General features: G+C 50.9%; 1 protein-coding gene across 1 annotated transcript; it reads left to right on the top strand.

Annotated features, from left to right (window-relative positions):
- Positions 1–27,850, top strand: JN550_010207 (uncharacterized protein; the record flags this gene model as incomplete). The annotated part of the gene is made up of 5 exons (XM_049308436.1): positions 1–561; positions 613–3,942; positions 3,995–16,513; positions 16,565–27,607; positions 27,662–27,850. 5 exons carry the CDS (start codon positions 1–3, stop codon positions 27,848–27,850), a joined length of 27,642 nt encoding a protein of 9,213 aa, XP_049167781.1.
- Between the last annotated feature and the right edge of the window lie 99 nt (positions 27,851–27,949).

Here is a 27,949-nt window from a genome sequence, read left to right as displayed (position 1 = left end):
ATGTCGTCTTTGCAGGTTCAAACCTCGACCATGGGTGTTTCTGAGAAGGCGAAGACCATTGATGCCTTCAAAAGCTACGGCCCCTGCAAATTTCCGGGTCTGAACAACATCGTACCATCAATGAAAATGGATTTTGGCTCGCTAGAAATGATTCTCGCAGACACGGAAAGAATACAATCACTGTCTACTGAGCTTGGCGTATCAGTAGCCAGCCTACTGACAGCCGCTTGGGCAATCGTGGTTGGTGGATATACAGGCTCAACCAACCCATGTTTCGGAGTTCAACGTCATGCAACTCCTCAATCACTGGCGATAACCAGCCAAGGGACCACTGTTGAGGCATCTGTATTCGCCATTGATCTAGATTTGAACCAATCATTACTTGAAGCGATCCACCTGGCGCACTCCTTACAACAGCTCAACGCGACAACAGTCACTCATGAACAACGCCATCATCTGATCGGCTCGACATCCGAAAGCCTTTACAATAGCGAGATACGCATATTCCTGGGTGAAAGCACAGTCAAACAGGATCATCCAGAGCCCCTGGATCGAGATATGGTATGTACTCAGGTAGTGAACTCAACAAGTCTGACCCTCATCGTTGTATAGCTAGGAGACCTAGTGCTCATAATCACGGACGGCCAAGGTCACTTGAGGCTTTCTTTCAACTATCAACCCTACTTTCTCAGCGCTGAAGCGGCAACAGCAGTGGCTGAGTCATTCAAGTCAATATTACTCTTCGTGATATCTCAACCGCACATGCTTCTCAATGAATTGAGTTTTCTCAGCGAGTATGACAAACAGTTACTCTGCCAATGGAATAGAACTGCTTCATCAGGTGCACAGAAGTCCACAGTCCACGGAATCTTCGAAGATATGGCAGCTACTCAACCTGATAGCATAGCCGTGGACTCATGGGATGGCCAGTTGACTTATACGGAACTTGATCAACTCGCTGAAAATTTGGCCATTCACCTCAGAAATCTAGGCGTCGGCAGAGGATCAAATGTCATACATTGCTTCCCCAAGTCCATGTGGGCTGTGGTTGCCATAGTGGCAATATTGAAAGCCGGTGGTGCATCGGTAGCACTAAGCCCCGATTTTCCTAAGAGCCGAGTTCAGACCGTTGTGCATGACACAAAGGCCACCGTTGCACTCGCCTCGCTGGAGACTATGGCAACTGTAGAAGGATTGACCACCAAAACACTTGTCATTGATAAGTCTTCAATCAACTCATTACAAGGTGGCGTCACTGAGGAGGTGAATGGTAGCAAACCAGATCCTCAAGATGCCGCCTTCGTCGTATTCACCTCGGGTAGTACCGGAGTTCCCAAAGGCATTGTCATCCAGCATGCAGCTCTCTGCTCATCAATGAGCCACATTGGTCAACTGTTTGAGATGAGTCGAGAATCAAGGGTCCTGCAATTTTCGGCTTACACCTTTGATGTGCATCTCTTTGACATCTTCGTCACACTTCACTTTGGAGGGTGCGTCTGCATCCCATCGGAGGAACAAAGGTCGAACAACCTCACTGGATTCATCAACCGACATGACGTCAATTCGCTAAGCCTGACCCCAACTGTTGCATCCTTGCTGGATCCAGAGGAGGTGCCGTCAGTTACGAAATTGGTCATGATGGGAGAAGCTGTCACCAAGGGAGTTATCGACGCATGGTCATCTACGAAAGGTGTCCGTCTCTTCAACGGTTACGGTCCAGCAGAAACATGGGTCGCAAGTTGGGCTGAGATCATACCCGGGGCCGCTTCCCCTAGCAATATTGGGTTCGCAGTGGGTGGTGATAGGCTTTGGGTTGCAGATCCCTTGAATCACACACGCCTAATGCCAATTGGGTCTGCAGGCGAGCTTCTGATCGAGGGACCAACACTTGCCAAGGGTTACTTGAATATGCCCCTGAAAACCTCCGAGGTTTTCATAGAGAGCCCGGCTTGGCTTCAAGACCAGATCCACCGGTTCACGCCGGCGCCTGGACGACTCTACAAGACCGGAGATCTTGTTCGTTACAACTCGGATGGAAGCCTCGACTATCTCGGAAGGAAGGATACACAGGTCAAAGTTCATGGACAGCGTGTTGAGTTGACCGAGATTGAGTATCATCTAAACAGCATAACCCCAAAGATCGCTGATTGCGTTGTTGTCCACGCATCGTCAGGTCCGTGCCAAGGCAGACTCATTGCTTTGGCAGCACCATGCTCTGGTGGTCCGCGTATGCGCCAGGTATCAGAAGTCAAGCCTGACATTATATCGAAGGCTATCATTGATGACCTCAAGGCAGCGCTTTCAACGAAGCTTCCCTCATATATGATACCCACTCTCTGGGCGACGGTAGAGGGGATCCCGCTCACGGCATCAGGCAAGACACATAGGAGTGTGATTTCTCGCTGGGTAAATGGGATGGACACATCCACTTACTTGCTGGTCACTGGCATGAGTCGCAGCGGAGATGATGTGGCGGGCGCGATGACCGAGGAAGAACGACTGATACAGGACGTCTGGTCCCGGGTATTGGGATTGCCCCAAGAAGAAGTCGGTACGAATCGCTCGTTCGTGAGTCTGGGGGGCGACTCAGTTGCTGCTATGAAGACCATTTCCTTGCTTGGTCGAAGGCACGTACAGGCCACCGTCAAAGACTTGATGCTCGGAAGGACGATCCAGGAGATAGCCGCAGCTGGCCAGCACGTGACCCCAGCTGGTGCCACGACACCACAGGCCATCCCACTATGCACACCCGAGATCGCCGCAAAGGTCCAGAAAGAACAACATGAAAGACTCCGGCAACTCGCTACTTGGCCCAGTGATGCAGACATCCAAGTCGAAGATGTCTATCCATGTTCTCCAGCCCAGCAGGGCATTCTCATCAGCCAAGCGAAGACTAGCGGTTCGTATGCGATCCGTTACGTGGCTGAAGTGGGATTAAATAACGGTTCGCCTGTGGACATTGGGTGCCTTGAGAAGGCCTGGCAAGCTGTCATCAACCGTCATGCTGTACTACGAACCATTTTCGTCGAAGGTACAACAGCCCAGCAGCCACTGGAACAAGTTGTTCTGCGTCACGTGAAGGCTGATATCCACCACTTGAAGCTCATACCCATTGGCGGGAGTGAAAATGGGTTGGAAGTTATAGAGAGCCAGCCTCAGACTGATATCCAGATGGGGAAGTTACCACATCGACTTACTATCCTCGTGAGCCAAACCCAGAAATGCTACATCCGACTCGACATTAGCCATACTATCACTGATGGCGGCTCCATTGCACTTATGGTCCACGAACTGAAATCGGCGTATGATGGAATGCTACCTCGGGAGCCTGGACCGGTCTACAGAGATTTCGTTAACAACATCTTCAGCCGGCCGTCTACGCTCGGGAAAACTTACTGGAGCGAGTATCTTCAGGGTGCTGAACCTTGTCACTTTCCATTGCTAGTGGAAGGCAATGTGACCCCTGAAAGGAAGTTGAATTCCGTGCCGTTGAATCTATCGCTTTACGCGCGGGATATCTCGTCTTTTTGTCAAGAAAAAGAGGTAACGCTATTCCACATCTTCCAGACGGCATGGGCCTTGGTGTTGCGTGCGTACTTGAACCGCAATGATATTTGCTTTGGTTATGTTGCTTCCGGACGAGATGCTCCTGTGGCCTCTATAGAGTCAGCCATGGGTGCATTCATGAGCACGTTGATCAGTCGCGTTGACATCGATGATTCGATGACGGTTCTTGACCTCCTCAGGGAGATGAAAGCACGAACCACGATCAGCCTTGATCATCAGCATTTTTCGATTCCAGATATGTGCCATTCTCTGGACTTATCTGGAGACCTGCTCTTCAATACCATCATTGGTTTTCAGACAGTCCTGTCCTTGGATGACAACGACACCCGGGGCTCGTTATCTATTGATGAACTCAGCATTCACGACCCTACAGAGGTAAGTGGTGATTCTCGAACAATATTATGCCCAGCAGCTGATTTCTCGGTAGTATGATATTGCTATCCTTGTCGATACTTCTTCGGACTTCCCCCGCGCGGATCTCACTTACTGGACCGACAGAGTCTGCGATTTGCAGGCTGAAAACCTTGCTGATACATTGGCACACACAATATCGGCTATAATGTCACAAGCCCATGATCAAATTGGGCTCGTTGACCTGGTTTCGGATGCAGCCCATCGGAAGATGACTGAGTGGAACATGACTGCTACCAACGACGTGACAGATTTCATTGACAATGCATCTTGCGTTCACACCATCTTCGAGCAACAAGCCCGGTTGCGCCCTAACGCTGTAGCCATCGCCGCGCACGATGCTCAAATGACCTATGGGGAACTAGACACGGTCACAACAAGATTGGCTCACCGATTGGTATCGTTGGGCGTTAAGCCGGAGACTCTTGTTCCATACTGCATTTCCAAATCTGCGTGGGCAACCGTGTCGGTGCTGGCAATTCTAAAAGCTGGAGGTGCTGTTGTCCCCTTGGATCCAAGTCATCCACGCGGGAGACTGGACACCATTCTCGACGACACCAGCGCCAGGATAATTGTCACAACCCCTGAGCACCGTCAGCTATTTGAACACACATCTGCCGAGGTTCTGTCTTTAGATGCCCACTTCCTGCAATCCCTTCCAACACTCAGGGCCATTCCATGCCCGACTGTTCGTCCAAACAATGTGGCATTCGTCATCTTCACGTCCGGAAGTACTGGAATTCCCAAGGGGGTCATGACAGAGCACCACTCAATTGCTACTAACTGCCAGGCCTATGGAAAATGTTTGAAGATCGAGGAAGGCTCTCGAGTGTTGCAATTCGCTGCTCATACCTTTGACGCTAGTATCTTTGATATGTGCGCAGCATTACTTCTGGGCAGCTGCATCTGCGTCCCTTCCGAAAATGACAGAATGAACGATCTTGCTGGATACATCACTCGCACTGGGTGCAACTGGATTCTTGCTACATCGACTGTTATGGGTCTCATGTCACCAGAGCAGGTACCATGTCTTAAGGTTATTGTTCTTGGGGGGGAAGCTCTATCTCGTCAAGTCCTCAAGACGTGGGCCCCTGCTGCTGAAGTATTCAACGCCTATGGTCCTGCAGAAGCTGCTATAATGTCGGCTTGCTCTAGATCCTTGTCGGTTGACTCCCAAGCCTCCTGTATTGGAACTGGGGTTACAGGTCCAATCTGGTTGACAGATCCATCTGACCACCGCAAGCTGGTACCTATTGGTTCTGTCGGTGAGATCACAATCCAAGGTCCGGGTGTCTCACGTGGCTATCTTAACTCTCCAGATAAGACGTCCCAGGTGTTCTTCGATGCGCCTCAGTGTATGCAAGGCTACTTCGGCCACTATAGTCGTGTATACAGGACTGGAGACCTGGGGCGTTTCAACTCCGATGGATCCGTTGAGATACTCGGTCGTAAAGACAGCCAAGTCAAACTTCGAGGCCAACGTTTGGAGCTTGGTGAGATTGAATACCATATATCAGCACATGCTCGAGTCAAGCAGACAGTGGTTGTGAAAGGGTCCCGGGGTCCGTGCAAGGAGCGCCTGGTGGGCCTGATATCGCTGCGCACAAAGCCCTCCAGCAACAGCAGAAACTTGGCGTTAGTGCATGGCCAGTTGAAGAAGGAGGCTGTTGGCATCATCCGCGAATTACGGGAATCCCTTCAGGAACGTCTTCCAGCATACATGACTCCCACTGTATGGGCCGTACTGGAAGACTTACCGGTCACAACATCTGGCAAGATCTATATAAAAGCCCTTAAAGAATGGGTTGATGGGATGCATCACGACACGTTCATTGAAACATCAAAATTCTCGGCATCTGTTGCGGCATCCGATGGTGATGCAGATCAAGGGTCGAAGGCAATGTCTAACATCGAACAAAGCATTCAACAAATCTGGTCTCGTGTGCTCAACCTTCCCGCAGAGACGATAGCGCGGTCAAGTACTTTCCTGTCTTTGGGCGGAGACTCCGTAACAGCCATGCGAGTGATGTCTCTGTGCAGAGCGGAGCAGCTCATAGTCACTGTACAGGATGTACTGCGAAACCAGTCCTTAGGGAGCCTCGCAAGGCGTGTCCAATCGGTGTCCCCCACAACCGCTCTTGTGGAAATGGAAGAGATATACGACACTCCAGTCGCCTTGACTCCGGTCCAAAAACTTTTCTTCCATGCACTTCCGGGTGGTACCAATCACTATAACCAGAGCTTTCTTCTAAAGCTTCGGAGGTCTATCTCACCGGACAAGCTGGAACACGCCATGGATACTGTTGTCAGTCGACACTCTATGCTACGAGCTCGATTCTACAGGTCTGAGTTGAGCGGAGAGTGGCTCCAGCAAATTCCTCAATCAGACTCACGACAAATTCGCCAACACTATCATTTCCGTGCCTCTGCGGTATCGGACGAACACCCAATAGCTGAAGCTGCTTCCACCGCACAGAATGAGTTGAATATTCAGGAGGGCAAGGTATTTTCTGCCACACTGTTTGAAAAAGCAGGGGAACAGCATCTCTATCTCATCGCCCACCATCTTGTCATCGACCTTGTATCGTGGCGCGTTCTCCTTCAGGACCTCGAGGACCTTTTGTCGTCATCCGCTACGAGCCTGCAAAGTCATCTGCCCTACCTACAAATTTCTAAGCAGCGCCACGAGCACTTTGCTTCTTGCGCTGACGCTCTTTCCGCACCCATGCCAACCCCAGCTGACTGGTCATTCTGGGAGCTTTCAAGTGCTGACAACGTCCAAGCCAACGTTCACCATCTTGGTTTTACCCTCGATGAGGGGATTTCCAAGTTGATACTGGGCCGTTGCAACGACGTGTTGAAAACTGAAACCACGGAGTTGCTTCTGGCTGCTAGTTTGAATGCTTTTGCCCAGATATTCCCGAACCGGGCTTCACCGTCCATCTTTGTAGAGGGCCATGGCCGAGACCACAGTGGTCTTGGCGACTTGGATGCATCAGGCACTGTTGGTTGGTTCACTACGATTTGGCCCTTGCTCGTTCCCGTCAGCACGGAGGGGGGCTTGGGTATCGTTCATATCCTACGAGCTATCAAGGACCAACGGAAACATGGAAAATCGGCCGGACAGTACTATCTCGATCAGATAACAGCACGCCAAGATCTCCAAGACCCAACAATGGAGATCATGTTCAACTACGAGGGCCATTACCAGCAATTTGAAAACATCGGAGGCTTATTTAGTATGGTACCCATACCAGCAGCCGATGTCGGTGACGACGTGCGACGAATGTCTTTTTTCGATATCTCAGCTGTCGTGAAAGACGGCAGAATCGAGTTCGACTTCGCTATCAACCTGAAGTCGGCTCATCAGGAGTGCATCGCGGCCTGGGTCACTCAGACAGAACAAGTTTTGAAAGACATGGCTATCAGCCTCCCAGGAATGACACGCCATTATAGTCTGGCAGACTTTCCGCTCCTAGAACTGGACTATGATACACTTGACAACTTCCTCACAACCCTTGAGCCCCAACTCAGCTTATTGGTGCCAAACGACTGTCCCACACTCATCGAAGAGGTATATCCTTGCACTGGTCTACAAGAAGGCCTTCTGCTCGCCCAAGGAAAACATGCCAGCAACTATGCGGTGCACGTTATCGCTGAAGTCATTGCAGCATCAGGCAAACCTGTGGAAGTGCCTCGGCTGAGTGAAGCTTGGGCTCACGTGGTGCAGAGGCATCCCATACTGAGGACGGTATTTGTAGCCCATCCTACAGATACTGGTTACCATGCGCAGGTTGTTCTGCGAAACATCCTTCCCGATATTGATATCGTCAAATGCCAATCAGTTGAAGCTGCATTGGACCTGTGGAAAGAAGCACCCACGAGTAGCTACTCATCAGTGCGTCCACCACACCGATTCAGTATTTGCAGCACAGCCAGTGGGCGCGTTCTCTTAAGGTTCGAGTTCAGCCACAGTATTCTTGATGCTGACTCCAGTCGAATTCTCTTGAGAGACTTGGCGATTGCCTATGGTGACAGCCTTGACATTGACGAGTCTGCCCCACGTTTCAGTCAGGTTGTGCAGCATATTCGCGAGCAAGATGGAATGAAAGACCTGAATTACTGGAAGACACAACTCAATGACGCAGAGCCGTGTTGCATTCCTGATCTTTCCGAAGGTTGTAGAGAAAGCAGGCTGAACGTTCAACGCCTTGATATGGGTGTATCCGCTGAAACCATCCACGCGTTTTGCAAGGACCACGGCTTGACGCCATTTGCCGTTCTGCAAGCAGCTTGGGCTATTGTCTTGAGATCTTATACTTTTATGGACAATGTTGCCTTCGGATATCTTTCATCTGGACGCAATGCTCCGGTGGCCGGCATTGAGGACATAGCCGGTGTTCTCGTCAACATGCTGGTGTCGCATGCGAAAATATCTCATGACATAGAGGCACTTGAGGTGATGAGAACGATGCAGAAGGGTTTTACCGAGGGCCTGGAGCATCAATATTGCCCACTAGGCGAGATCCAACATGCACTTGAACTCAGTGGCCAGCCTCTGTTCAATACAGCAATTGACTTCCAGCGACCCGGTACGTCCAATAGGGATAGCACTGCTATATCGGTGCACCCAATGGATTTCCATGACCCAACAGAATTCAGCTTAACTTTGCACTTCGAGCTCAACCATGATGTATTCTCTGCGTACATGGATTACTGGACGTCGTCCCTTGCCCCGGAATATGCGGAGCATATTGGTGAAGCACTTGCGCTTGCTCTACAAAATATTCTAGAGAATCCTCTACAGAAGATTGGTGAGATCAGCCTGGCTGGCGAGCTCACACTGGATACGCTTGTCGATATCAACACTCCGGCGCCCGTCACTAAATTGGAATGCCTTCAGGACACCTTTCGACGCTATGCCCAAGCAACGCCAACCGCCCCAGCTGTCTTTTCTACCAACATGACCCTTACATACGGCGAATTGGACCGCCTGTCCACCAGATTGGGGAACTACCTGGTGCAAATGGGCGTTGGGCCTGAAGTCAAAGTCCCAATGTGTTTTGAGAAATCTGCTTGGGCCATTGTTTCGATGTTCGCTGTGTGGAAGGCTGGCGGTTGCTTGGTTGCGCTCGACCCTTCTCACCCGAAATCTCGCTTGAGGGGCATTTTGGATGACGTATCGGCAAAGTTCATCCTCGCTTCTTCCCAAACAATCGAACTATGTAGTGAGGGACTAGGCACAGAAGTAAGACCAATAATTGTCGACTCGAGCAGCCTAGACTCAATGCACGACGAGCAGGTGAAGCCATCACCTGTGCGGCCCCACAACGCAGCATACATCAACTTCACATCCGGCACGACCGGCCGACCGAAAGGGGTTATTATTGAGCACCAGGCCATCGGTAGCAACGTTGAACCACTTGCACGGTGTTCTGATATCAATACCACCACTCGTGTTCTTCAATTCTCCTCATACGCCTGGGATGCATTCTATTGTGAGACCATTATTCCCCTCTTGTCTGGCGGGTGTACATGTGTGGCCAGCGACCACGAACGGTCCCATGACATCGCAGAGTTTATTCGAAGAGCAAACTGTACCTGGGTGCTGTTCACGCCATCCTTTGCGAGGTTGATCAAACCTTCCGATGTGCCAAACCTACGAACCTTGCTACTCGGTGGTGAAGCGATGTCGGCAGATGATGCTGCAACCTGGTCGAAGTCTGTCGTTCTAAAGAACGCCTATGGACCATGCGAAGCTTCTATCGTGGCCCTCATACACCCTAACATATCTGAGGCTCCTAGCGAGCACAACCTCGGCCAGCGCATTGGCCAAACCATCTGGGTCGTCGACCCCAAGAATCATCAGCGCCTTTCACCGCTTGGAGCCCCGGGAGAGCTGGTGCTCGGTGGCCCGCCTATTGGCAGGGGCTACATAAATGAGCCAAAGAAAACGGAAGAAGCCTTTATTGCTGACCCAGAATGGTACTCGTCGGAGCTTGCTCTCGACCTCGGTGCCTTCGCTTCAAAATTCTATCGTACAGGAGACTTAGTGCGCATGAATACCGATGGCTCTATCCACTTTATTGGTCGCAAAGATCATGACCAAGTAAAGCTGCGTGGTCAACGCATGGAATTGGGCGAGGTTGAGCAGTGTATTCTGACCAATATGTCCACCGCCAAGCAGGTGGCTGCAGCGGTAATATCACGTTCGGGGAACATCGAGGATAAGCAACTTGTTGCCTTCCTAGGAACATCAGATACCAATACTCCTCTTTCTGCAAAGCCGAGGGCGCTGGAAATGTCTGATGAGCTTTTCAAGGAGTTGAAGACATTGACGAGCATCCTGGCGAGAAGTCTTCCCTCCTTCATGATCCCATCATTGTTCATCCCGGTCAGCCACATGCCGTTAGGCTCCTCCACCAAAATTGATCGCAGAGCCCTTGCTGAAATACCCTGTCAAATTGCGGATGCTGACATCGCGCGGTACTCACTCACACTGCTGACTGAAATATGCGAACCTAAGAGCCCCTTAGAGATCGCCCTGCATGGGCTGTACGCGACTGTTCTGGCGATACCAGCTGGAAATCTTTCCATAAAGGATGACTTCTTTCACCGCGGAGGCGATTCGATCAAAGCTATCAAGTTGGTTTCAGCAGCTCGTCACAAAAATTTGAACTTCTCCGTGGTCGACATTTTCAACAACCCCACAGTTGAAAACCTGGCACTCGTCGCCAAATTCATAGACACTGGGGATTTGGATGGTGTACCGAGCGAGACCGAGGTAGTATTAGTACCACATGACATTCGGGAAGGTATACTGAGGATTGCGACCGAAGAACACAAGATGAAATCCTCTCAGATCGAAGATGTTTACCCTTGCACCGAACTCCAGGACGCCATGCTGGCCCTTTCTCTAAGTCAACCTGGCTCATACACACTGCAGCTCGTCACATCAATATCTGACGATGCAGATCTTGAAAGTTACCTCGACGCTTGGAAGGCCGTACGTCGGAATAATGACATCCTCCGGACGAGGATCCTGAGCACTCGTGAGAGACGTTATCAGGTTGTCTACAACGATAGGATGATTATCAAACAAGAGGAGTCACTTCAATATTACCTGGACGCAGACAAGAAAATACCAATGGGTTACGGCGATCCCCTTGCTCGCTTCGCATTGATAACGGAAGGGGATGACAGCATGCAGTATTTTGTCTGCACCTTGCATCACGCGTTGTACGATGGTTGGTCAGTGTCATTGCTCATGGAGCAGCTGACACAAGCCTATCAGTGGAAACCTCTCGTCAAGCCGCCGTCTTTTGCCAACTACGTCGGCTATATTAATCGACAAGACCGCGCTGCCACTGAAAGCTTCTGGTCCACCGAGCTTGCCGGTGCATCAACTTGCGATTTTCCCCGCCTGCCGGCCCCGACCTATCAGGCATGTGCAGGCCAGACGATGGATCGACTTATGGCCTTTACTCAACAGGACTCGAGCATTCCGCTTGCTGCTGTCATTAAAGCCGCGTGGGCCCTCCTGCTAGGGAAATACTCAGCATCAAAAGATGTTGTATTCGCAACAACCAATGCCGGCAGGAACCTGCCTGTTGATGATATCGCGGATATGGTTGGTCCAACCATCACCTCCGTACCTGTTCGTGTTCACCTGGACAAAAATCAGCGAATCGGCGATCTCTTACGCGACATTCACCAAAATTCTCTGTCCATGCTCCCCCATGAGTACCTTGGATTGCAGAATATCCGACGTCTCACACCTGATTGCGAAGCAGCCTGCGACCTTCGTAGTTTGCTTGTTGTCCAACCTGGTGATCTTGACGACAGTGCAGCTGCAATGGCTCCGGGTATCCTAAGTGTACCAGTGCAAATTACAAACTTCTTTACGCATTCCTTGGTTGTTGAGTGCTACATGGGGACAGAGGAGTTGAAACTCTCTGCTAGCTTCGACGAGAACATCATTAATAGTCTTGAAGTCAATAGGCTTCTTGCCCAGCTCGAACACTTGATTCGACAGTTGACTGCAAAACGCAATAATTCGGTGGGGAGTATTGATATACTCAGCCCTGAAGACCGACGCGACGTACTGGCATGGAACATTAGTATGCCCGTTAAGGTCAACAGATGTGTCAAAGATGTCGTGGCCGAACGTGTTCATCAACGTCCGAATGCCCTGGCCGTGTCTTCTTGGGACGGCCAGATGACATACGAGATACTTGATGACCTATCCAGCCGGCTAGCGGTGCAGCTAACCTCCAACTGGTCTGTCAAGTCCGAGACATTAGTACCGCTATCGTTTGAGAAGTCGGCTTGGGCGATCGTCGCGATGCTGGCCGTCGTGAAGGCTGGCGGTGCATTCGTGTTCTTGGATACCAAGATGCCAATCGCCCGTCAACAATTCATCATCAGTTGTTCCGGCACTGCTTTCGTTCTTAGCTCCAAGAACAACATGTCATTATGGAGTGGTACACAGTGGCAACCGATCGAAGTCAGCCAAGAAGCCACCAAAAGTCTTCCTCAACAAGCAGTGTCGAATGTCCCCAGTCATCCAAACAGTCTCCTCTACGCAATATATACATCCGGAAGCACAGGTATGCCTAAGGGTTGCCTGATAGATCAGTCGGCCTTCCTCAGCAGCGCAGCTAGCTACACGAAGTTGCTGCAAATGGACCAAGACTGTCGAGCACTTCAGTTTTCTTCGTTCGCATTTGATGTGAGCTTAATGGAATCCCTCGCAGTTCTTACTGTTGGTGGCTGCATCTGTATTGCAAGTGAACAAGCTACTGAGGCAGGCGTTGCTAGCATGATCCAGGAATCCCGTCCCAACTGGGCGTCGCTGACGCCTTCAGTCGCCCGACTGATGCGTCCAGCTGAGGTACCAACCTTGGAAACTCTTGCACTCGTGGGAGAGCCTTTAACACAGGATGATGTCAGAACTTGGGCCGGAAGCCTGAAGCTTATGAATGGTTATGGCCCAACAGAATGTGCCATCTTGTGTGTCATCAACCCCACAATGGATCCCAACACAGATGCTGGCAATACCGGCTTTGGAAGTGGTGGACTGACATGGGTCGTCGACCCGGACGACCACAATGTACTTATGGCCATCGGATGTCCTGGAGAAATGCTCATGGAAGGCCCGATCTTGGCCCGTGGCTATCTCAATCAGCCAGATGTCACATCCTCCGTATTCGTTGAAAGCCTTGCCTGGGCTCCCGGTAGACGCTTCTATAAGACAGGAGATCTGGTTCGATACAATTCGGATGGTTCAATCCATTGCTTGGGTCGTAAGGACCAACAGGTCAAAGTTCGGGGTCAACGAATTGAACTAGGTGAGGTCGAGGAGAGCATCGATGCTTTGCCCATGGTCGATCACGCCTGTGTACTCCTACCCAAGTCTGGCCCATATGCGAAGAGACTTACTGCAGTCGTGGTCCTAAAGGAGCTTTCTGTTCCCGAAACATTCGGTTTACAGCTCGTAGAAGGAAGGTCCAGGGATCTTGCCAGCTTGAGAATCACAGAGATGCGTGAGGCTCTCGCAGAGACTCTTCCTCGGTACATGGTGCCGGACACGTGGATCCTGACTCTTAGTACACCGATATCTATATCGGGAAAGAGAGACCGACGAGCAATTCTCCAATGGGTAGAAAATATCGATGCTAGCTTGCAAGAACAGGTAGACAACCTGGTTGCCCCCGATACCATCGAGCTTCCTCAAACGGAAAGAGAGAAGCATCTACATACGATTGTTTGCGATGTCCTCAACATCAGCACAGCCAAGACCGGGATCAACCGATCATTCATGAGCCTTGGAGGTGACTCGATTAGCGCCATGCGCCTCGTCGCGAAATGTCGGAGCGAAGGAATTTCATTGAGCCTCAAGAAGATCATGAGTCGTTCCAGCCTATCACAATTGGCTGGTAGCTTGAACGAGGCTTCGCAACCAAGACCATCTACACAAATCACGACAGATGAGATCGGACGGCCATTCAATCTCACTCCGATCCAGCAACACTACGTCAGCCTACAGTCCCATTTTCCAGGTATCGAGCCCGGGATGGAACTGATTGGACGCCACCGCTTTCATCAAAGTTTCATTCTCCGGGTTACTCGCTTCATTGATGCGTCTCGTATGACTGTAGCAATCCGTCAACTTGTTGAGCGCCATCCGATGCTCCGAGCGAATTATTTCCAAGCTCCGAACGGTTCTTGGATGCAAACCGTCGGCGCTGCACCGGGCTCCACAGACTGCGTCTGGGTGAATGAGGCGCGCACCATTACCGAAGCACAAAGCGCTATGTCTTCTGCCAACTCCCTCGATGTCAAAGTCGGCCCAGTCTTCCGAGCTGTATTTTTTCGGCACAATTTTGAGGGGCAAGGGCAACTCCTCTTCATGACAGCACACCACCTCGTGGTTGACCTAGTCTCGTGGCGTATTATAATGGATGATCTTGAACAGATCCTCGAGTCAAGTCATCTCCCGGATGCAACAGGAATCAGCTTTCCATCATGGGCAGCACTTCAAGCAACTTACAGCGAATGCCACTTGAGTCCCAAGTCCTCTTTGCCAGTCAAGGTACCTGCCTCCAACCCAGAATACTGGGGGGTTACTTCGCCAGGCGAGAATACATACGGTGTTACAACAAGTAGAAGCTTGACTATGAGCCGATCGGAGACAGCTCGTCTGCTGGGACAGTGCCACGATATCCTCCGTACTGATACAGTAGACGTACTGCTGGCTGCCATGCTCGAAGCGTTTGCTAAAATGTTCAGCGACAGAAGCACTCCGACTCTGTTTGTTGAAGGCCATGGAAGAGAACCATGGGACGAAAACATTGATATTGGCTCGACAGTGGGTTGGTTCACCACAATGTGCCCTATTCCCGCCACCGTGGCTGCAAACGATAATTCTTTGCAATCAATCCGCCAGGTCAAGGACATTCGCCGACGAATGCCCAAGAATGGTTGGGCATACTTCACGTCGAGATACCTTAACTCTGAGGGAGTAGAAGCATTACGGGATGACAGTCTGGCCGAGATTCTCTTCAATTTTGCAGGACAATATCAGCAATTGGAGAATCCAGATAGCTTGTTCGTGGATTGTGAGCTTGAACTGCCAGGCGAGGCTTCAGATGTTGGCCCTGACGCTGTAAGAATGGCACTCATCGAAGTCTCCGCGATTATCAAGAATGGTCACCTACATATGACCTTCATCCTCAACAAGCACATGCTCCACTTGGATCGACTGGTAGAGTGGATTGACTCCATTCCGGCCACGTTGAAATCAGTAATGAACTGCTTATACAGCCAGCAAAGAGCTCCAATCCCGACGCTCAGCGATTTCCCTTTGCTCCACACAGACCACGAGAGCATAGACGACCTCCTCTCGGAAATCTGCGGCCAATTTGGTGCCAACGACTGGACTGATATCGAGGATATATTTCCGTGCTCGCCTTTGCAGAATGCTATGTTACTCAGCTCTGCCGCAGACACCCAACGATACCGAACATGCGTCATCTTCAACGTCACTAGTCCCTCACAGTTGAAAGTGCAAGAATTGAGCATCGCATGGGGAAAGGTGGTTCAGCGCCACCCATCACTTCGCACAGTCTTTATGGATACCCGCTCGTCAGATGGTGCATTCGATCAGGTCATTTTCAAGGAGCGACATCCAATAATCGACACCGTAGACTCCGATGACACTGTTGCCCTGCACTTGCTCAAGTCTCGGGCGCCTACAGATTGGACTGGCAGTCCGCCCCATGCCTTTACAATCTGCCAAACATCTGTTGGTCTTCTATGTAAATTGGAGATTAGTCATGCTCTCATGGATGGCACTTCCATGGATTTAATCTTCCGTGATCTGACTGCGGCTGTGGAGGGCAAGCTCCCTTCAGATCCCACCACCTCATACCGAAATTATATCACGTATCTTCAAGAGAAGAACTCTTCAGATGCATTGGCATATTGGACGGAATATCTGAATGGCGTTGAACCATGTCTCATTCCACCAGTAAAGGCAGTAGATGCTGTCAATTCTCACGAGGTGCCATCTATCGACATTCCTATTGATAAGGACTTGGCACCACTTCTCGACCAGTTCTCGAAGGACCATGCTATCTCTCACGCATCTGTCATCCAAGCTGCTTGGGCCATGGTACTTCGTTGCTACACCCAATCAGATGACATTGTGTTTGGCTATGCAGTTATCGGTCGAGATGTGCCTGTTGAAGGAATTGAGGAAACAGTAGGCCCATTCATCAATGTCTTGACCTGCAGACTGGACATGAGCGACAACTCGCTCAATGCTCTAGGCCTGGCTGATCAGGTTCAACAAGATCTCATCAATAGTCTTCCATTCCAGCAGAGCTCCATGGCTGAGATTCAGCACGAGCTCAAATTGCCCAGCCGCACGTTGTTTGACACGGTGGTCTCGATCCAGCGCTTCAACGACAAATCAATGCGGTCAGCCAGTGGTCTCCAAATGGACCTGCTACACAGTCACGACCCCACCGAGGTTGGTCATCGTATTGGATGCTGCATGCTAGTACTGGCTAACCTTGAATAGTTCACTTTGACCTTGAATGCAGCATACTCAAATGACCGGTTGAGTGCAGTTCTAAGATACTCTCCCCACAATGGTGTTACCAACTCTAGGGCAACCAGCATAGCCCATACCTTCAATATGGCCCTTTCATCCATTCTCCGCAGCCCACAAGAGCCGTTTCGCCAAGCCAGTCTTATTAGTCCGCATGACCGGTCCATCATTGATCGGTGGAACAAGAACGCCCCTGCTCTCTCTAATCAGTGCGTGCACGACAGCATCACGGCACGAGCAAGACTACAACCAGACTCTCCCGCTATTTCTTCCTGGGATGGCGAAATCTCGTACAAAAAGCTTGAGCTCTACACAGACCGTCTCGCCCTGCATCTCGTGCAGAATGGCGTCCATTCCGGAACCATTGTTCCTCTGTGCTTCGAGAAGTCCCTCTGGGCTATCGTTGCAATGATTGCTACTCTGAAGTCAGGTGCTGCATTTCTGCCTCTGAACTTGACTGACCCGGAAGAGCGTATCAACACGTTGATATGTGAATCAAGGGCAAACCTAGCGCTGGCATCGGTCAGTCAAGCTTGCAAACTTCAGAACACCATCACTACATTCACAGTCTCCGAAGACTCTATTCTGGATATGGAAGCGCCTGACGCGGACAACCCTTTGTGTTACGGGAATCCTGCAGATCGTGCCTACGTGCTGTTTACATCTGGCAGTACAGGCAAGCCAAAAGGCGTTGTCATCGAGCACCGAGCCCTTTCAAGTAATATTGCAGAGCACGCCCCCGGTCTTGGACTTAATCCTGCATCACGTGTCCTTCAATTTGCATCATACACCTTTGATGCTTCAATCACCGAGATCCTGTCTACATTGGTTTCTGGCGGCTGTGTGTGTGTTCCTACTGAGCAGGAGAGGACTACGGATCTCGGAGGAGCAATGCGGAACATGGATGTCACATTTGCCATGTTGACACCATCTGTTGTACACCTCCTATCCCCCGAAAACCTGCCTTCCCTCGAGACTCTAGCGCTTGTCGGAGAGGCTGTGCCCAAAAGCCTCATCAACAAATGGTCCCAGAGGCTCAACCTCCTTGTTGGGTACGGACCCACGGAGACTGCAGTCTTCGCGTCCATTGGCCGATTGACCAGTCGAGAGGATGCTGGGTTTATTGGCACCTCCATCGGTACTACGACCTGGGTCGTCGACGCCGAGGATCACAACTGTCTGGCTCCTATTGGTTCAGTAGGAGAACTGGCGCTAAGCGGCCCAACATTGGCCAGAGAGTATCTGAATAATCCAGAGAAAACTGCCGAAGTCTTCCTTTCTACACCATTATGGTCAGAGCCGAATGCCATTGATCGCATATACAAGACCGGCGATCTAGTGTACTACAGGGACGATGGTGCTATCATGTATATTGGGCGCAAAGACAGCCAAGTCAAGATTCGCGGTCAGCGACTCGAGTTGGGAGAGATTGAGCATCAAATGCTAGCTTGCCTACCTCCTCGTTCAGAAGCTGCGGTCGCCGTTCTCAGGGGAGATGGTGAGGCTTCTGCGCTGCGCCTCGTTGCCTTCGTACGCATACCGAGCCTCAGTGATTGCGCACATGAGAATTCAACCATCCCTATGTCGGAGAATGTTCGCGCAGTCCTCTTGAGCTTGAAAGCAGGGCTGCACAGTAAGATATCGGCATACATGGTTCCGTCACTCTACATTCCTCTGCCCATTCTCCCCAAATCTGCGGCAGGGAAGGCAGACAAAAAAGCAATGTTACATATTGCACAAGCGCTTTCCAAGGAAGAGATTGACTTCTATTCTCTCAGGGATGCTGGAAAGCGTCCAGTATCTAGTGAAACTGAACGCTTGATACAGGGCATTTGGGCGGTGGTCCTTGGTATTTCGGAGGACTGGATTGGTGCTGATGATCACTTCTTCAAACTAGGAGGAGATTCCCTTACTGCTATGAAAGCTGCGTCCCAGTTGCGCGTCAAGGGTCTCTTTGTCTCGGTCCCCGAAATATTTACGCGTCCCAAGTTGTCTGATCTTGCGTTACTCGTCCAAAGCCTAACCCAATCTATCGACTCTGGTCACCAACCCGACGTCTTGCCTTTTGCATTGATCCAAAACAGGCAGGAGGTTATCGATCGTGTTCAGGCATGTCTAGATGTGTCACCGAGCATAGTGGAGGATGCTTATCCTACAACACCCCTTCAAGAGGCACTTTTCGCGATCACTCAAACAAACAACACAGCCTATGTCAACCGTATGGTATTCAAGCTCCCCGAGAATATTGAAATTGCTCGCTTCAAGGCTGCGTGGGAATCTGTTGTTGGCTCAAACGCGATCTTGAGGACTGCTATCGTCAACACTGAGCACTATGGTGCCTGTCAAGTGGTATACAAACACAATGCCCAATGGCAAGAAACGAATGGTAGTCTTCAATGCTATCTGAACATGGATGCCAAAGTCCTCATTACCGAGGGTCAACTGCTTACGAGATACGGTATTATCCCCGATGCCTCTGGGTGCTACTTCGTATGGACAGCCCATCATGCTGCCTATGATGGGTGGTCTACCGGCGTTATATTGAATCTAGTGCGCCAAGTTTACGACGGGGCAACTGTGCAGCCAACAAGCTATTTTGCCAACTTCATACGCTACCTAGGCGGTATTGATGAGAGCGACACCAATGCGTATTGGCGGAATCGGTTGGACGGTTATTCACGTGTCGACTTCCCATCCACACCATGCTCAACGTATCAAGCTATCAGTAATCGATCAACCCAACAAACTATTACGCTTCCGTCATCTGACACAAATTTGGAAATCACATTGGCATCCTTGATCCGGGCATCGTGGGCTCTAGTCGTTTCAAAGCATACTGACAGCTTGGACGTTGTCTTCGGAATGGCACAGAGTGGACGCAATGCCCCACTTCCTAATATCGAACAAATGACAGGCCCGACAACGACTACTATTCCTGTCCGAGTCCAGATCGACCAGTCTCAGGAAGTCTCGGATTATCTCAAGACTGTACACTCTCAAGCTGCGGAAATGACACCGTTCGAACAAGCTGGTCTCAAGCACATCAAGGGGTTAGGGCAAGGCCCTGAGGATGCTTGCGCTTTCCGCAATCTACTCGTCGTTCAGCCTCAGAGCTCCACCAATGCAGATCAGTGGCTCAAACCCGTTGCAAACAATTTGGAGGGGTTCGACAATCTTCCACTCACAGTTGAGTGCTCATTGGGCCAAGACCAAATTGTAGTTGCAGCTCATTTCGACTCGCACCTGCTATCTGAGGCCCAAGTTGACCGTATCCTTTGCCAGTTAAGGTCTGTGATCCAGCAACTTTACACTGCTGGTAAGGGCTACAGGCTCTCGGATATTGAACTCTTCACCCCTGAAGACAGAAACCTGGTGTTCAATCAATGGAATGCCACGTTGCCAGCAACAGTCGATGCATGCATCCACGATCTCTTCGAGCGTAATGTCGTGGATCTGCCGGAGAAGGAAGCCATTTGCTCCTGGGACGGCTCTTTTACGTACCAGGAGCTGAACAGGCTGTCAACCCGCGTGGCACAAGAACTTCTCGATGCTGGTGTTCGACCAGGGAGCTTAGTACCCTTCTGCTTTGAGAAGTCTGCATGGGCCATAGTATCAATGCTGGCTATCCTCAAAGCAGGGGCTGCTTTTGTACCTATGGATCCCACTCATCCCGAGAGTCGGCTTCACGACATCATTGAACAGACTGGGGCGAAAGTTATACTGGCGTCAATCTCCGCTCCAGTTTTGCATGTTGAAAAAACTATAGTGGTATCTGCAAACGCTGTCGCCGGCTATAGGGACGTGAAGCTCGATCTGCCTCCGAAAGACCCGAGTTCTCTTGCATATGTCATCTTCACGTCCGGAAGCACAGGTCGCCCCAAAGGTGTTATGATGCCACACCGATCGGTATGCTCCAGTGCCCAGATGTTGGATCTGGCTTGGCTCGGAATCACCATGGACTCGAGAGTGTATCAGTTTCCTTCATATGTCTTCGATGCGTCCATCTTCAACATATTTGCCTCTCTTTCGGCGGGCGCTACTCTTTGCGTACCTTCAGACGCAGACAGGCTGGGCGCTAATCTTGCGCAGTCAATGCGCAAGATGCAAGTCAGTTGGGCTGTCTTGACTGCTACGGTCGGTCGCCTTCTCGAGCCCAAGGATGTACCAACACTGCGTTCCCTCATGTTTGGAGGCGATACAGTCTTTCAAGAGGACGTGGACAGATGGGCGTCGAAGGTGCAACTCATTCAGGGCTACGGGCCTGCCGAGACAACTGTCTTCGTGACCTGGACAAACACGACGGCACAAACGGCTCCAAGCAATGTAGGGCCACCACGGCAAGCACGTCTCTGGATCGTCGACCCCAGTAACCACGATATCCTCACCCCTGTAGGCCTCGTGGGTGAGATGCTAATCGAAGGACCCACATTAGCATCAGGATATCTCAATGATGAGTTCAAGTCGTCTACCGCATTCGTCCTGGATCCTGCTTGGAGCTCTGGCGAAGGCCGGAGATTCTATAAGACCGGCGATCTGGTACGCTATGCTGACGATGGGTCTTTCCTTTTCGTTGGACGTAAGGACGCCCAAGTAAAGATCAACGGCCAGAGAGTTGAGCTCGCCGAAATTGAGAACCACATCTTCTCCCTGTTACCATCGCACCAGTCAGTCGTTATACTGCCATACTCTGGTCCTGCCAGGAACTCCCTGACAGCTATCATAGCATCGGACGATGACACTGTAGCTGGTTCTCTGGGTTTCGTGAAGGATCCAAGCTTGAAGGACTTACTCACCTGGGAAATCGCAGCTGTGCGCGAAGCCATGCCCTCTCGTGTGCCAAGATATATGGTTCCAAGAACATGGTTTGCAGTCAATAGACTTCCATTGACAACATCTGGAAAGATTGACAGGAAAACGATCCAGCTCTGGGTGGAACAGATGGATTCTGACGTGGCAAAGGCAGAAATCCTGAGACTCAAGCATGCCGAGTCGGCAACCATCCCAACTACCCAGACCGAAATTGTCCTTCAGCAAGCACTAAGTCGGGTCCTCAACCTGACATGCAGCGAAATTCCATTTGATCGATCATTCATGGGTTTAGGTGGTGACTCTATTACTGGGATGCAACTCGTCTCCAGGCTCCAATCAGCTGATGTCGTGCTCAGCGTACGTCAACTTCTTGAAGGCAAAACGATTCGAGAACTTGCCGCTGTTGTGCGGCCGAAGAGTCAACCTGTTGACTTGCCGGAGGAAGAAGTGGGACAGCCGTTCGGGTTATCACCGATTCAAACCATGCTTATCGATTCAATCTGCCCACCATCTTCGACAGCCAAGCGGTTCAATCAAAGCTTCCTTGTCCGTCTTACGCGGAAGATTGATATGGATCGTCTGACTTCTGGCATCACCTATCTTGTTGCTCGACATAACATGCTACGGGCTCGCTACCAGCGATCTCATGATAACGAGTGGTCTCAACTAATCCAACCTCAGGCAGGAAGTTCCTACGACCTGTCAGTTCATGACGCTGCGGACATGTCTCGGGTGATGGCCGAAACGCAAGGCAGTCTGGACATCGTCGCCGGTCCTGTATTTGCCGCCAATCTCTTTACGAGTGTCGATGGTGATGTGTTGTTCCTAGTCGCTCATCACATGGTCGTTGACCTAGTGTCTTGGCGCATCATTCTAGATGATCTCGAGGAGTTCTTGACGAGAAACCGTGCAGAAGCAAGCCCCGACCCACTGTCATTCCAGACTTGGCTTTCACTTCAACTGAAGAGGGCGCAAGAGCTCTCTCCAAGTGCAGCGCTTCCTTTTGAGTTGCAACCGCCGGACCTGAGGTACTGGGGCCTGCCAGCTGGCGCAAATACTTTCCGTGATGTTATTGAGCACGACTTTATCCTAGATGAACAAGCTACAACCGAACTCCTTCACGACTGCAACATGGCCCTTGGAACTAGCACAGTTGATATTTTGATGGGTTCCTTAATCCACGCATTCGTGCAAACCTTCCCAGATCGTGCACCCCCCAGTATATTCACAGAAGGTCACGGACGAGAAACATGGGATGATTCGATAGACATATCGTCAACGGTTGGCTGGTTTACAACAATGTCTCCTGTCTACATCGCATCCGATGGCAGCGATGATATCAGACGCTGCATCAAGAAAGTCAAGGACCGTCGTCGCCAGACTCCTATGAATGGCTGGTCGTACTTCGTCAGCCGCTTCCTGAATGACGAAGGCAGACAGCGATTTGCGCACGACGGCCCGGTGGAGGCGGTACTGAATTTCACTGGGCAGTATCAGCAGCTGGAACGGCCAGACTCTCTTTTCCAGCTCGTGGCGCGCGACGACTACGGACCAGAAACTTGTGACGTGGACCCTGATATGTCGCGTCCTTCGATCTTCGACATATCCTCCGGCGTCATTGATGGGCGCATGAAGGTCTCGTTCATGTGGCCCAGGGCGATATCTCGTCAGGATAAAATCAAAACTTGGGCAACAAACACCAAAATATCCCTCACTGAGGCCATCAGAAAGCTGCGCGGCTTTACCAAAGAGTTCACTGTCACTGACTTTCCTCTCTTGTCGCTTACGGACGATGATTTTGACAGCCTAGTCGATGAATCGTTGCCAAAACACAGCATCACAAGCTTAGAGGAGGTCGAGGACATGTATCCTGCTACGCCATTGCAGGAGGCCCTCATGATGTCGCGCAGCATAGACTCTGAACTTTATGCCGTGCGTATGATACACAAGGTATCTCACGATAGGGACCAGGTCATCGATATTGATCGTCTCGAAGCTGCATGGACAGCTGTGGTCCATCGGCATCAGAGCTTGAGGACGGTTTTCGTCGATACTGTGTCTGACAACAGTGCTCTAACTCAGGTGGTACTGAAGGCTATGCCACATACAGCAATGAGAGCAACTTGTGAATCCGATTCGCAAGCATTGGAACTGCTAGACCAGCCGGAATTAGGAAGACCTAGCCTCGCATGGCAGGTGACCACTCCAGCCAAGCTCATTATCTGCCAGGTCCCGTCGACTGGCAACACATACTGCAAGATCGATGTAAACCATGCGGTCGCCGACGGTGCTTCGAACGGCGTTCTTATGCGGGATCTTGGCCTTGCTTATGAAGGCATGTTGGCCCAGGGACCTGGGCCGCTCTACAGCAGCTTCGTATCATATATGTTGCGCGGTGATAGACAAGAAAGCCTTGCCTATTGGGGAGATTACTTAAATGGGCTTGAGCCTTGCATGGTGAACAGTGGCTCTTCTTTCAAAGGCAAGAAAGAACTCAAAGATATCGAGTTTGCGGTACCAGATCCCGGAAAGCTCCGTGCATTTTCCGCTGCTAACTCTGTCACTGTTGCGAATATCTTTCACGCCGCGTGGGCACTAGTGCTGCGCAACTTCGCAGGGTCAGATCAAGTATGCTTTGGCTACCTCCATGCGGGCCGCGATGTTCCCGTAGAAGGAGCACGTGATGCTGTCGGGCTTTTCATCAATATGCTCGTCAGTCGCGTCGATTTCACTCGGGATCTGTCAACCGGTGACCTGGTGAGGAAAGTACAGTCTGACTACATCGATGCGCTTAGCCACCAGAACTGTTCTCTGGCAGATATGCAGAAGCTTGCTGGCCAGTCTCTCTTTAACAGTATCATGTCATTCCAAGTCGTCTCAGAGACCAGCACAGCCGGAACTGGCCTCAACTTCGAACAGGTCGGCGCACACGATCCGACGGAGTACGCGCTAAGCATCAGCGTTGCGGCGGCTGATGAGTCAATATGGGTTACTGTCAGCTATTACACAGATACCATTTCCGACTTTCTGGGGAACAGCATCGCGACCAGTATAGAAGCTGCAGTCGCCGGTCTCATCGGTGTTGCACCCACCACTGTAGCATCAAGTATCCCCATTCTCGGAGACTGCAATATCAATACACTTCGAAACTGGAATTCGTCACCACCAGAGCCGGTTACTAGCTGCGTACATCATATGATCGAAGAACAATCCAAAACACAACCTGACGCTATGGCTGTGTGTTCGACAGAGATCAGTTGGACCTACAGTGAACTAGCCGAGCTATCCATCCCCGTCGCACAACGACTTGCTGGCTTGGGAATCGGCCCTGGTGTCAAAGTTCCGTACTGCTTCGACGCATCGCCATGGGCTATCGTTGTCATGCTAGCCATTCTTAAGTCAGGTGGAGCATGTGTAGCCCTGGACCCAAAACATCCATCAGATCGGTTGCGTGGTATCATCGATGACGCGGATGCCGACATAGTCATTGCCGAGCCTCATCACGCTGCCAAATTCCTCTCAATGACCGCGGTCCTCTCCCTAGGCTCCGATCAAATCAAACGCTTGAGATTATCCTCTCGCGAGAGGAGAGTTCTACTCCCAGAGACGCAACCAACAGACCTTGCCTTCGTCAATTTTACTTCTGGTAGTACAGGAAAGCCTAAAGGGATATTGCTAGAACACCAAGCCATTTGCACAAGCGGGTCGTACTATGGTGCTGCAATGGGCTATGGGCCCGGCTCACGCGTCGTTCAATTCTCGTCATACACGTTCGACGTCAGCCTTAGCGACATTTTCTTCTCCCTGATGCGTGGTGGAACGGTTTGCGTCCCTACAGAACATGAAAAGCTTAACGACCTTGCTGGCTTCATCAATCGTCTCAATGTCAACGTTGCAGACCTAACACCATCGGTGCTCGAAGCAATGCTAAGCCCTGAGGCAGTTCCCAGCCTCAAAACCATCTGTCTCGGCGGCGAAGCTGTCAAACAAGACAATTTGACAATATGGGCTGATAGAGTTGCTTTACACAACTACTACGGCCCATCGGAATGCTCCGTCGCATGTGTAGGGAGATCTAATCTCTCAAGCGGTGACCTAGCAGCGAACATTGGCTCTGGTTGTGGCGCATTGACTTGGGTTGTAGAGAGCAAAAATCCTTACAAGCTTGCGCCTCTAGGTACGATTGGTGAGCTCGCGCTCGAAGGACCTCTCTTAGCCCGAGGCTATGTGAAGCTGCCAGAGAAGACAAACGAAGCTTTCCTTCACAATGTGACATGGCCAGGATTTACTCAACCGAAGCGCTTGTACTTGACCGGAGACTTGGTGAGATACAACTTTGACGGAAGCCTAGACTTCTTGGGCCGCAAAGACACCCAGGTCAAGATCCGTGGTCAACGTGTCGAAATTGGCGAAGTAGAGCACCATGCGATACTCCATTGTCCCCCTACAGTCAGCCAAGTTGCCATCGAGGCTATCAAGATAAATAGCCGCGATGGCGTATTGTTGACAGCATTCATCGCTGTCGGTCCCCACTCCGTGACATCAGGTGACGCAGAACTTCCTCCGACTCTGCGTAATCTTCTTCGAAACATGCAGGCCTCATTGGCTTCGATCCTTCCGTCTTATATGGTACCATCGCTCTTTATACCATTGCCTGAGCTCCCACGCAACGCGGCTGGAAAGCGAGACCGTAAGGCTCTACAACATATTGCTGCCACGCTTTCAGATGCCCAACTACGCACATTCTCTCTTACAGATAGCACTGTCCGTAAGCGCCAGCCAACGACGACAACCGAACAACGCCTTCGATCCGTGTGGTCAAAGATCCTCAAATTGAAAGAGTCAGATATTGGCGTTGACGAGAGTTTCTTCCGATTAGGAGGAGATTCAATTGCAGCTATGAGGCTTGCCGCTGCTGCAACGAAGAGTGGCATCCAGGTTTCAGTTCTGGATATCATGACACACAAGAGCATCTCGAAGATTGCAGCTGTTTCTGATGGCAGGGTAGATGAGGCGTATGCCACTCAGAGCGTCACAAGCTCTGGTATATCCAGCGATGCACCCACCCGCGGCCCCGCTATGCTCGAGGCTCCGGCACACCCTGATATTGATCCAAAGGACATCGAAACCATCTACCCTTGCACAGCTTCTCAGAAGGACCTTCTTGCCGCCTCACAAGCCAGTCCAGAATCTGGGTATTATGAGATTTCGCAGACTTTTGAGGTGATACTGCAAGGAGAAACGACCTATCAAGTGGACGTTGACCAACTACAAAACGCCTGGCAACAAGTCGTGGACAGACACCCCATTCTTCGTACCGTCTTCCATGACACATTGGGGCAGGTGGTCCTCAAAACACACACTGCGGAGGTCGTGCATACACAGGTCGAAGATGCAGGGGCCCTAGAGAAACAAGCAAAGATGCCTCTTCCCTTGGATTCGCTCCGACCCCTGCATCGCATGACCATTGGAAAGACACTTGGAGGCAAGGTAGTCTGTCAATTAGGTATACACCACGCTATCACCGACGGCCATTCCATCATGGTCATGTTCGAAGAGCTCGCAAGCGCATACGCGGGGACTCTGCCAATCGGGCCCGGGCCATCCATGCATGACTTTATATCACAATCTTCCGCTCTGGACCGGAAGGCAGCTCTATCACACTGGAACTCGATCCTGGGTGATATCAGCCACGTTCGTCGATTTGACCGCTCGGGGTCTACTACCAGCAACGCCCCGCGTACTGGTCTTCATGAACTACACTCGAAAGTTCACAACAGCCAATTAGGCCCTTTCTGCTTGGTCAACGAGTCTACCGTACCCTCTCTTGTGTATGCAGCCTGGGGTATCGTGCTACACAGTCTACAGACGAACCAAAATCAAGAGGCAGTCTTCGCGTACCTTACCAGCGCTCGCACTTTGGTGCCATCTGAGGCATTAGGTTTCTTTGTCAACACGGTGCTCCACCGCGGACCTAATGACCCCAGGATGGCCCTTTCAACTCTAGTTCAGCATGCCCACGAATCGGTGCTCGCGGGTTTGCCACACTCGCATATAGCACCATCCGAGCTTGGACTTGAGGTCAGCTCGTTGCTAAACGTTCGCAAGTTTGATGATGAGCATGTTGCTGTCATTGGCGGTAATGACACTACTGACGCTCGTGGCATCACATTTGACGTACTCCCATCACTGGATCCAATGCCTGTAAGTACTCTTCCTGCGTCACCTTAGGTTCGCGAATCTAATACCTGCGAATAGTATGACGTCGTGGTTGCGGTATCCGAAATGGGTGGCGGTGTCTTGGACCTCACCCTTTCCTACTGGAGCTCAGTTGTCGATGCGGCTTATGCGCAAACAGCGCTCAGTCGCTTGGAAAAGGTCTTGGGTCTTATGGGAAGGAATGATGACTTGACCTGTGCTGAAGTAATAGAGATGTTGAATTCATAAGTTTGACCAATGGAATAAAAAAACCGGAGTTGGGTTGGTTGGATTATTTTCCTGAGATTTTGGTTTGGCTCGGCGTTGGGGCTTTTGTTTCAACTTTGA

This window comes from Neoarthrinium moseri (assembly GCF_022829205.1).
Source record: "Neoarthrinium moseri strain CBS 164.80 chromosome Unknown scaffold51_Wmoseri_CBS_16480, whole genome shotgun sequence".
Taxonomy (NCBI): Eukaryota; Fungi; Ascomycota; class Sordariomycetes; order Amphisphaeriales; family Apiosporaceae; genus Neoarthrinium; species Neoarthrinium moseri.
Note: the sequence above shows the minus strand (reverse complement) of the source record. Positions and strands in the feature narration are given on the sequence as shown.